The sequence below is a fragment of the Peromyscus californicus genome, unplaced genomic scaffold (assembly GCF_007827085.1).
Source record: "Peromyscus californicus insignis strain IS unplaced genomic scaffold, ASM782708v3 Scaffold_16__1_contigs__length_79575227, whole genome shotgun sequence".
Lineage (NCBI taxonomy): Eukaryota > Metazoa > Chordata > Mammalia > Rodentia > Cricetidae > Peromyscus > Peromyscus californicus.
The window spans coordinates 7,504,386-7,515,298 of NW_026294458.1; the positions used below are offsets into that span (position 1 = coordinate 7,504,386).

General features: G+C 50.5%; 1 protein-coding gene and 1 non-coding gene across 4 annotated transcripts; both read right to left on the bottom strand.

The window, feature by feature from the left end:
- Positions 1 to 1,624: 1,624 nt before the first annotated feature.
- Ranbp1 (RAN binding protein 1) lies at positions 1,625 to 10,851 on the bottom strand. Of its 3 annotated transcripts, none has more exons than XM_052740253.1 (6): positions 10,738 to 10,851; positions 9,252 to 9,388; positions 6,290 to 6,447; positions 3,456 to 3,584; positions 2,577 to 2,642; positions 1,625 to 2,034 (listed from the first exon to the last, which is right to left on the bottom strand). In XM_052740253.1, coding segments are annotated over exons 2-6 (462 nt in total). In that variant the 5' UTR covers positions 9,254 to 9,388; positions 10,738 to 10,851; the 3' UTR covers positions 1,625 to 1,927. The 3 variants fall into 3 exon arrangements, with proteins under 3 accessions (XP_052596213.1, XP_052596212.1, XP_052596214.1); XM_052740252.1 differs by lacking the exon at positions 10,738 to 10,851 and adding an exon at positions 10,547 to 10,688; XM_052740254.1 differs by lacking the exon at positions 10,738 to 10,851 and adding an exon at positions 9,983 to 10,104.
- Positions 2,407 to 2,532, bottom strand: LOC128112351 (small nucleolar RNA SNORA77). Its single transcript, XR_008218969.1, has one exon. It is a non-coding gene; the product is annotated as a small nucleolar RNA SNORA77 (small nucleolar RNA).
- Positions 10,852 to 10,913: the final 62 nt, after the last annotated feature.

A 10,913-nucleotide genomic window follows, 5' to 3' on the forward strand; every position in this document is an offset into this window, starting at 1 on the left:
CAGAATAAAGCCTGAGCACAGGACAGCAGTGTCCCCTAGCCACTTTGGAGGGGCCTTTCTGTATCTGCAGTATGGAACCCTTCTGGTTTGACTTGAGACTATGTTGTATATGGGGGCCACCACAGCCATCCTCCTCCACTGCCAGATACATGGGAAAAAAATGCCAAACACTTGTAATGGGAAGGAACTTCCAGCATTTCTCCCACCCAAAAGGCTCGTTTGCCTATTACTACAACTCAAGGCAAAAGTCACTTTGCACTATGTTGAAATGAATGCCGAGGCCCAGGGCTTCCCTTGAAGATCAAGCAGCCCTTCTATGAAGTACACTGAAGGCCACCCGTGGTCCATGTCACAACTGCAGTTCATCAGGCCCACTATGTGTGCAGAGCTCTTCCTGGGATGGAGAAAGCCAAGAGACAGCCAGTAGTCTTCTGTTGGCTTTTAAAGACCAGCTAGGGGATGAACAGGTACTTTTGCAGGGAGTGTAGTAGTATGGACATGGATAAAGTACAATATGCCTATACAGAAATGTCACAAAGAAAACTTTGGAAAGCTGTGAGCACACCCTGTAACAAGGTCAGACAACAGGGCCAGTGACAAGAAAGACATTGACAGGTGGAGACCAGACAGACACACTACCAAGTGACCACTTCCTGTTATTGTGGGATCAAGCCCCCCATGGCTCCTACCCTGTGAAAGACAGGGCTGGTGCAGCTCCTGAGGCCCATAGTGTATCACATCAGGGATTCCTTATGTCTGTCTATATGTATATTTCACCTGCATGCACTACCTGAGCAGGGAAAGAGGGTGTCTGACTCCCTGGAGCCTAACTGTGAGCAGCCTGGTGTGGGTGCTTAGAACTGAACTCAGATCCTCTACAAGAGCAAGTGTTCATCAAATTGATGAGCCATTTCTCCAGCCCCACCCGACACACGGCAAGCTTTATTCTAGTCCCATAATCCTGACAGTGCTGAATTTAGATTTCAAGCCCAGGTCCAAACCCTTTAAGTGTTATTTGAAGATGTGTTGGGGCATCTAATGGTTTCCAACGGGAGGGTTGAGGGGCTATAGTCACAGCTATACCGTGACATAGCACTAGAGTGAATATGCACCTCCAAGGTGGCCTTTCCTTCCACCGAGAGAAGGGCTGCCTTATTAACCACAGCCAAGCAAAAGCAGTTTTTCTTAATAGCCAGATCTGTTTGGCTACCTACTACCTCCCTTCACCTAGGTCAAAGTACTCTAGTGGTCTTCCTTCATGTCCCTCAAACACACACACACACACACACACACACACACACACACACACACACACACACATCCAACCTACATAAGGGCACAAAGTAATAGTTCCAGCTGCAAGGGAACAGCATACCTTGGCTCTGAATGCCAGCCTCAGCCCCACTGGGCCTTTCGGCTGCCATCCTACACACCTAGGGGCTTCTAGGACCAGCTTGGACAAACCATGCTGTAGTATCCACTGTTCCCTAAGCGCCACAGCAGCACACACCACTCGATTCTCTAAGAAACCAGGCTGCACAGACCTGCAATGCACTCAGGTACATGGGTGGCCAAGGAGATTTCCAGGCACAGCCCCCAACCCCCACACAGCCTTGCCAGCTGGTCCAGGTTTTCAAAGGCATTTTTTATTCACTATTTTTGATGACTATAAATAAGTGTTTCCACTATGGAAAAGAAAGTTAGCACAGTACATTTTCATGACTGGGGAATGGATTTCTGAAGTCATGTTCATGGTGTCAAAACTTGAGAAAAAAAATTTAAAAAAAAATTAAAAAAAAAAAAACCTGAAGGTTGGAATTCAGTTCTTTATAAAGTCCCTTGTAAAAACAAAACAGAATAAAAACAAACCTTAAAGGGCAGGGAAATTTTTTAAAAAGAAAAAGAAAGGACAAGGACAGAGAGTGACTCATTGCTTCTCCTCAGATTTGTCTTCAGCCTCATCTCTGGCCTCCTTCACAGAAAGGGCTTCCAGCTTCTCGGCCACCTTTTCAGCATTTTCATTTTTGCCTGGTCCTGCAAAAACAGGCAAAGGCAGTAAGACAACAGGGGGACCTGGCTGTGAGACTGGGCTGCTCTCAGCACTCACCCAGTGCAGGCTCCACCTGCTCCTTAAGCATCACCCAGCACTCTTCCCAGATGGGCTCAAAAGGTCCCAACAAGCTGCTGTTGGTGGTACCCGCCGAGCTGCTCAGTGATGCATGGCCACTTACTACACAGGCCTCACCTGCCCCAGAGGAACAGGACCCAGAATTCTTTGAGAGAAAGTGAGAAATATCTTAAAAGCCCTTTCACCCCAGGTGGGTTCCAGAGAGCTCTAACTCAGCTCTGTACCTGAAACTGAGCACAAACGCTATGAGGCCAACATGAGGTCAAAGCCTCCAAGGAATCAGTGTCCCCAGGCAGCTGCATGACCTCCGGTAGGCAGAGGCAGCCACAGCACCCTGGAATGTTTCTTTGGCAGACAGAAAAAGCACCAGACTGGAGCTGCAGCCAGGTGCAGAGTGGATCTGCAAGGAAGTCCCCCCACCCCCCGCCACCCCAGGGCACCATGTCACCTTTCTTCTCTTTCTCTTCGATCTCTTTCCTGCATTCTTCAAACTTTGTTTTGAACTTCTGTGCATCTGTAGAAAGAGAAGGGACTGAGTTCCTTCAAGAACTCAGGAGCAGAGTGGCTACATCCTGAAGTTCTGAAGAGCCAACTCGTGGTCCCCAGTGCAATTGTTCTTTCTTTTTTTATACAGGCTCTCCCTACGTAGCCCGGGCTGTCCGTCCCGGAACTCAAGAGCTCCGCCTGCCTCTGCCTCCCAGGTGCTGGGATCAAAGGTGTGCACACCATGCCCGGCCCTAATGGCAGCTTCTGACCAACTAACACCTACACTGACTGGTTACTGAGTCCCTCCTGAGGGACTAGTGCTAGGCTATCTATCAACAATTCAGACAACCAAGCGCCAAGGGCCTTCTTGCTACAGCTCCACTCCTGTTGGAAGGGATACCAGATATACATTATACTCCAGACCAAGGGCAAGCTCACTTTCACAGGAGCACCAGCCACTAGGGCATTGGTCATGGTACCTGCTGACTCTCCAAGATCCTCAGGGCACAACTTTGTGGCAATTCACACTAGAAAGACTCCCCCATGGAAGAGAGATCAGCCAGGGCTTGCAGATTTTTGCAGTCTTTGCTGGAACAGGTGCCTAAGTATCAGTAAGGGACACCAGTGCCCCAGTCTTGAGGAACCAGAAACTAAGCAGAAGCAGCAGCAGGAGCAAACTCCAGGGTGTGTCTGTTCCACACACCTGACAGGAGTCAACTGGATGCAACAACTGTTTATATAGATCCCTAGAATTTCACACAGCAGGCTCTGCATGCTTTGGGTCAATGTCAATTTCCCCAAAAAAGCAGCTGACCCACACAGTTGGGCAAGTTCTGCTTACTTTCAGCATTTAGGAAGCGGATGGCGAGCAGCTCAGGCTTGGGGCACTCATCAGCAAAGTCGGCATGGGTATTCCAGACCCAGGCGCGGTCACTGCCAGCATTCGGCTTCAGCTCCATCATTGGTGTGACTAGAGAAGAAAAACCTGTGAGGACAGCGGGACTCTCGGACAAACCACCCAGCCCTCACCCAGAGTAACCTACTCACTAAGTGAGGGACCCACTTTAGCCAACATGGAATCTGAGATCCAAGCTACTGTACCTGATTACCCTCTGAGCCAAGCAACCACCATATTGGGGAGTTCAACTGTGCCCGCTTGCAGATGATCCCAGCTGGGCTTGATGTTTATATCCCCTCAAGGGTGGAAAGGGTCAGAGACCCTCACCCCAGTAACCAGCTACTCCTACCACTAGTTGTGTTCAGCTCTGTCCTAACTGCACGTGCCCTCCTCCAGGAGGGGCCCCACCTATGCAGAAGCCATCATCCTTGCTAGGTCAAGGCTTTTCAGGTACAGCCTGATGGGGTGAGGAGCACCCACAACCCTGTAAATAACACCTCACCTTTGACCTTTAAGAAAGCCCAATAAATTCATTGGTTCCCCAGAGTAAACTTTGGCGGCATCACACCTTGATCTGTCATTGGGTCCTTGGGAGAAGTGCAGACATTGCTTATGTCTGCCCTGGGAAGGAATTTTAACACGGGCCTACACAACTCTACGCACTAATGCAAACCACATCTGCTTAAACTCAGGATAATCCTTATGTGGGAACAAGCTCAGGAGTCTGAAGCACAGGCTCTGCCTCCTGCTGTTTTAAGGGTAGCCACTCAGGCTCAAACTTTCCTAAGGGCGTCCAACATAAGGCTTCAATCACATGCCCACACCAGCATGAACCTGGATGACTGAAAGGTGGGAACACAGAGGTGAAGGAGCCTGAAAGCAGGGTTATCACACAGTGCAACTACTCAGCCCTCTATAGTCCAGGAAGTTCTATCTGAGGGGTAAGATACAAGTAGTGAACAATGGAATCCCATGACAGGTAGTATGTCATGGAAGACAAGCCATGGCTCCTAACAAGCATGTTTATTCTGAATTCCTCAGGTCCCACAGCCCAGGGGAGCTGAGGGAAAAGATGACAGCACTGACAGATAGCTGTCCCCCACTGAAAGCCTGCTCATCTGGAATATTCCTCACTGGGTCTATACCCAGCCATTGGTCCCTGTAGCCCTGTCAGCATCTCCAGGATTCTAGGGAGGTCCTCGAAACAATCTGAGCACTCCCACATGACAGCAAAGCTGGAGTTCAGGGATCTGAGCCACAGCAGCCCATGGTGGCCCCAGGAACTCTGCACACCACCCACACCCTCACTTCCCTACACCTCACTTGATGCCTGCGGTGGTCTGAATGAGAATGGCTCACAGGCTCATAGATTTGAATGCTTGGTCCACAGCTGAACTGTTTGGAAGGATTAGGAGGTGTAGCCTTGTTGGAGGAAGGTGTCACTGGGGGTGGGCCCTGAGGTTTCAGAAACTGATACCAAGCCCAGTGTCTCCCTCCCTCCCTCCCTCCCTCTTTCTCTCTCTCTGCCTGCAGATCAGGATATAAAGCTTTCAGCTACTGCTCCAGTGACATGCCTGTCTGCTTCCTGCCACGATAATGGACTAACTCTCTGAAAATGCAAGCAAGCCCCAATTAAATGTCTTCTTTAGAGTTGCCTTGGTCACAGCGTCCCTTCACAGCAATAGAACAGTTATAACTAAGACAATGCCCAACCTTGACTCATAACCACCAAGAGCCTGTGAGGTGCATGAGACAAAGAGCTCCAACCACTTGTAGAGACCAGTCAGTCAGGAACCTAGCCAGGCTTTTGGAGCAGCTTGAGACCCCCAAGGGAATGCTCCAAACTGGGATTGAGAGGAGACTGAGGCAACTGTGAGGCAGGGAGAGCCAAGTCTTTCTCATGTTCCTTCCTCAGCAAAACCACCTGTCAAGCCCTACACACACCCCTCCCCTCCCCTGCTCTTACCTATAGTCGGCCTATGGACAAAGGACAAAAGATCCTAAGCGGCTAGAAAATGCAGGCTCAGGGTCTGTGAGCTGTCTCAGTAAAGGCACTTGCCCACAGCCTGACAAGTTTCATCCCCAGATCCCACAGGGTGTAAGGAGAGAACCAGTTCCTACAAGTCATCCCTCAACTGCTACAGTCACGGCACACGGGCAACACCAATGAAGGGAGGTAAAGCACAAGCCCAGAGACCGACTCGGAACCCATGAGAAGGTGTTAAGGAAGAACAGATCCCACAACGCTGTTCTTTGTCCTCTGCATGCGGACTCATGTGAGGACAATACGTTTAAGTTTAGAAAATAGGAATTTTTGCACTAGATCTACCAGGATCAAGAGCATCCCCAGATGGATCCTAATAGCCTCAGAGACAAACCAGGGAGGGATAGCTTGCTGAGACCTGGCCAAGAGCCCTCCTCATTCCCTTTCTTCCCAGCCTCCTTCCCTTCCTCTATCATCCCAGGCAACAACTGAGGGTCCAGCGTATCAGTGAAAACACAGCATTGGCACCAGACCCTGGCAACTTGCCCAGATAACATACAAACGTGCACCCACTGCATCACCATCCGACAGAGTCCATCCTGGAGCTCTACATCCAACCTAGACCTAGCTTGCCCACAGCCTGCAGCGTTCTGTAAGCTTCACTGTCATAGTTCAGAGGCTTGTTCAAAAGAAACTTATTTTAAACTCAATAAGCATGACAAATATATCCCTCTCTCCCCTGATAACCAGCTCCTAGGAGTTCCAGGGTGTATAGCCCTGAAAGACCACCTACTATAGTGGTTGGCGCATATTTTCAGAGTCTTGTCCCTCCTCATGAGAAGGCGGATGGTCCCTTTTTCCTTATGCTTCAGGAGCTTGACGTCACCAGTGCCTCGCTCCTTCCATTCTGGGAGGTCATTCTCTGAAGCAAACCGGAATAGCTTTGCTCGCCTGTAAGAAAAGCCAGTAATGAAACAGTCAGACAGAGAGGGAATTCACACCTGGACCAACTGTCCCCAAAGAATGTGTGTTATCTGGGCACTGAACATGGGGTACTGTTGGACACTGGGCCCTCACCAAATACCTTTTCCTTTCTTTCCTTTTTCTTCCGAGACAGGGTTTTTTTCTCTGTGTAGCTTTGTGCCTTTCCTGGAACCCACTCTGTAGCCCAGGCTGGCCTCGAACTCACAAAGATCTGCCTGCCTCTGCCTCCCGAGTGCTGGGATTAAAGGTGTGGGCCACCACCACCCGGCTCAAATATCTTTTTCTAAGGCCTTTGGGCGCCAAGAATTACTAGTCAAAATACCACCCAGGGGAGCCTGACAAATCCCATGCTGCTTTTACTTCACAACCAGAAAGATGTTCATAGCAGAAGCATTTTCCCCGGAGAGGCGTCTAAGGATACACATGGCCCAGAGTGGGTAAAGAAGCTCCAGTGAGCTGGGTGACCCAGTCACAACACATGAGTGCTCTTTAACTACACAAAGTCTTAGGGATATCCTACTCCACAGGCCCAGCACTAGCTTCCTGTCAGGAGGAGCCTTTCACAGTCACCAGGGTTCAAGCACCTAGCACCAGCCATGAGTCCAGTGCTCTTGTCCCTGAAGCTGGGCCAACACCCTTCATTTGCAGCCCTCATCTGCTCGCCTTCTCTGCCAAAGCCTCTGTTCTCCTCCAAACCCTGCCAAGCAACACATCGTCACCCAATTCCTTAAGAGAGAGCCCAGAGGCCCTGATGTAAGGCACAAGATGTTGGTCTCCAGGACTATACCAAGGACCCTGCACAGGAAATCAGGAGTCCTTTCAGCATTGCATGGACAAAACCAAATACCACATAACTTAAGAGGATGCCACCCTTGCCCAGGGCTGCGGGACAGAGCTCTAGCCCACCACCTTCTGGGTACAAAGGTGTGCTTATGGCTTTCCTTGAGCAGGCCTCCCTCCCCCACATCTTAGGCACACCTGAAAGGTACAGCAACACCTTTGCTAGGATGCACCCGAATCCAGTGTCCAGCAATGCTGAGCACAGGCAACAACAAGCCAGTCTCTGCAGTGATGTGAAGCCAGATACAAGATAGCTTGTGCTCAGCCATCTTGGCCTGATGGAACAGGCCTGTAATCCCAGATACTAAGGAAGCTAAAGCAGGTGAATGGCAAGTTCAAGACCAAGTGTGTATAACTTGGAGGGGGGAGGGGGGGACTGGCTGGAGATAGTACATGCCTGGCATGTGTTCAACCACCAGGCCAGCAAAACAAGACAACAGCAAAACCAAAGTTACTCAAGTACTGCTACAGTTCCTCATTGAAGGTTCCAAGTGGCAAATTCACAGTAATTTTTAAAAAGCAATTTTGATAACTAAGCCACTTCCACTGGCATTTTGTGGAAGACACAGAACCAGGAATACATAGGCTGTACATAGCTGAATTTGTCTACTATGGTTTGAATGTGTCCTTATAGTTTAGGCATTAACTCAATTTCCAAATTCACATTAATAGTATTTAGAAGTGTCCTTTAGAAGGTAAAGAGGGTTAGATGGACTCATGAGGACCGAGGACGGGACTGAACAATGGCACTAGTGAATATGTAAGAGAAAGACTGAAGTTAGCAAGTTCCTTGATTTTACTACATGATACACTGCTACATTAAGATGTAACTGAGGCCCATACCAAGTGCTAGCACTATGCTCTCAGATCTCAGACTTCCTAACCTGCAAAACCATGAGCTGGAGGCTGGAGAGATGGCTCAGCAGTTAAGAGCACTGGCTGTTCTTCCAGAGGACCACATGGCAACTCAAAACTGTCTGTAACTCTAGTCCCCAGGGATCCGCTGCTTTCTTCTGGCCTCCTTGGGCACCAGGCTGCACATTGTGTAGAGACATCCATGTAGGCAAAACACCCATACACATATAAAAATTAAAAAAACAAAAAACAAAAAACAAAAAAAAAAACACACAAATATCTAAACAAACCCGTTCTTTAAGGATACCCAGCTAAGGCAACAAAACAAAGCAGAAAGGAAGAAAAGGGAAGAAAGAAGTTAAGATTCCCTGCTCAACAAAGGAAGAAGCCACCACCCCCAAGAAAAGGTCTCACTATGTAGCCCTGGCTGTCCTGGAACTTGCTCTGTAGACCAGGCTGGCCTAAAACTCACAGAAATCTATCTGCCTCCGCCTCCCAAGTGCTGGGATTAAAAGTGTGCGCCACCACAGCCTACTGGAACTGCTGATTCGTGGAGGCAAGGTGCAAGATCAGCTGGGGGACCCCCAGGTGACAGACTAATGATGGGGACACCCTTTAAATGACTGGCCACAAGGAAGCAAGGGCAGCAGGAAAAGGTTTGGCAGATGAATGGTTGAATTTTCAATGTAAGGCTAGTCACCATACAACTCCAGGTCCTTTCTTCAAACAGCCTTTATCAAATGGGGGCCAAGTCATGACATTCACAGGTATGATAATGTGCCCAGCCAACCTAGGACTCTTCTGCAAAGTTCCAGGTAGAAATCACAAAGAGGCTAATGTCATAAAGTATCACTAGGGCTTATACCCCAGCACAAGAGTAAAAACACCCAACACAGAGTTCCTAGCTTGGCTGGCTCTTCCAGAAAGCCGAGACCATGGTCCCACTGTGGTTGTTGGGTTTTGCAAGTTTTAAAAGAAATGCCCTGCAGAGACTTGTTTATATTATCAGGCCATTTCTCTTTCTGTCTCGGTCAGCCCATCTAAAGATACTTCCAGGGACACCTCAGCGGACTTACATCTTAAAAAGTTCCTCTTCATCTTCCTCCAGTGTTTTAATTTCTTGCTCAGGAAGAGAAACTATCGGCTCGAACTGGGGGTCATGGTTGGATTCGTCTGCATTCTCTGTGGAGGTATCATGGTCCTCATGACTGTCCTGTGCAGAGAGGGGAGAAGTGATGCCGCTGGCTGGTGAGCCTGGCCCACAGCGGGCATCACTAATCACAAATGGCGCCTGGAAAAGGAAGACAGGCCTCCCCTAAATTGGAAATTAAGTCTCCAGTCTTTCACATCACCAGTGTGCTACAACCAGCATCACAAAAATCAGAAGATAGCCCGCAACCAGACAATGGATTTTAACATGCCCCTCCCTGCACATTCAAACATCAATCAGTTCCATACACACACCAGAGTCCTTGGCAAAGCAGCTTGAGAAACTCCTTTCCTCCTCTATAAAATGAAAATTATACCCGACATGTAAAGAACGTGATGAACTCAAAAGAGCAACCTTAATATTTGTACTGACGATTCTCCAAACACTTGTAAACTAGGAAAATTAGCATTTACACGAATTTACAATTCCTCCAGAAATTTTACACAAGCTTGGAAATCTAAGCTGAAAGAAGCTAAGGAAAGTCTGACAAATAAGCCCTAAGATTCTGACCCAACTTGAAGGATTACAAGGGCATGCAGGTTTAAAATCTGACAAGATCACGTGCTCTGATAATACAGAGAAAAAACCCAGACTCACACTACCAAACTCCACAGGATAAAGAAACAGAAGCCCTTCGGTTTCACAGCACTGCGGCTCCGCTGCGGCCGACACGCCAGCCACCAACAAAGCCGCCCCCGCCCTGAGCCCCGCGTCTACTATCTATTCCCCGCGCTGAAGAGCGAGCTTCCGCCACCGATGGCGGTGGCGGGTCCCGACGTAAAGACCAAATGAATGAAGGGCTCTGCGGGGAACTCAAGAAGGGTTTCCCGATGCTAGTGGGAACATCACAGGGGGCCACGACGAAGGGAACCGGCCACGGCCAGATCCCCAAGTAAAGCCGGGAGCCCGGGGTGGAGATGGCTGCTCTTCTGCACGCCACAAGGTCACGCGCCGCCCCGCCGCCCCCGAGACCCGAGTCTCGGCCAGCAGCTCCCACTCTCGGAACCCCGAGGCCTCGAGCCCCCCAGGCCCGGGCGCCTCGACAGGCCCCGAACCCGCAGGCCAGCGAGGGTTGGCGGCCGAGGCGCGGGCCGCCCACGTGGCCGCCCATAGCGGCCCTTGCCTCCCGGCCTGCCCGGCCCCACCCGGGCCTCGCCGTACCTTGGCGGCCGCCATGGGGGCGCGGCGACGGCGGCTCGACTGGCTCAGGCGTCGCTGGCTCGGCGGCCTCTGGGCGACTGGTCGCAGCTCCTTTTCCTTCGCGTCTGGCGCCGGCGTCTCCCGCCCGTCCGCTCTTCCCTCCGCCCCCCGACCCGAACCCTGACCCCTGACCCCAGCGGCGGGAAACGCACCGTGATTCAAAACCACTGCAGCTTTATTGGCTCTGACGGCGGACATTCATTGTCCGGCCCGCCCCGCGCTTCCCGCCAAAACGCCCGCGGCGCATGCCCGGCCGCGCCTCAGCCTGGGGAGCGCGCTCTCCCGGCGACCCACGCGCGCACTTCCGTCTGCAAGCCCTGAGTGCCTC

Coding starts and splice junctions, on each gene's coding strand:
- Ranbp1 (XM_052740252.1), bottom strand. Junction 6,448..9,251: donor GAAGAGGAACTTTTTAAGAT/GTAAGTCCGCTG, acceptor CTTTTCTTACAG/GCGAGCAAAGCTATTCCGGT. Junction 3,585..6,289: donor AATATGCGCCAACCACTATA/GTAGGTGGTCTT, acceptor TTTCTTCTCTAG/TCACACCAATGATGGAGCTG.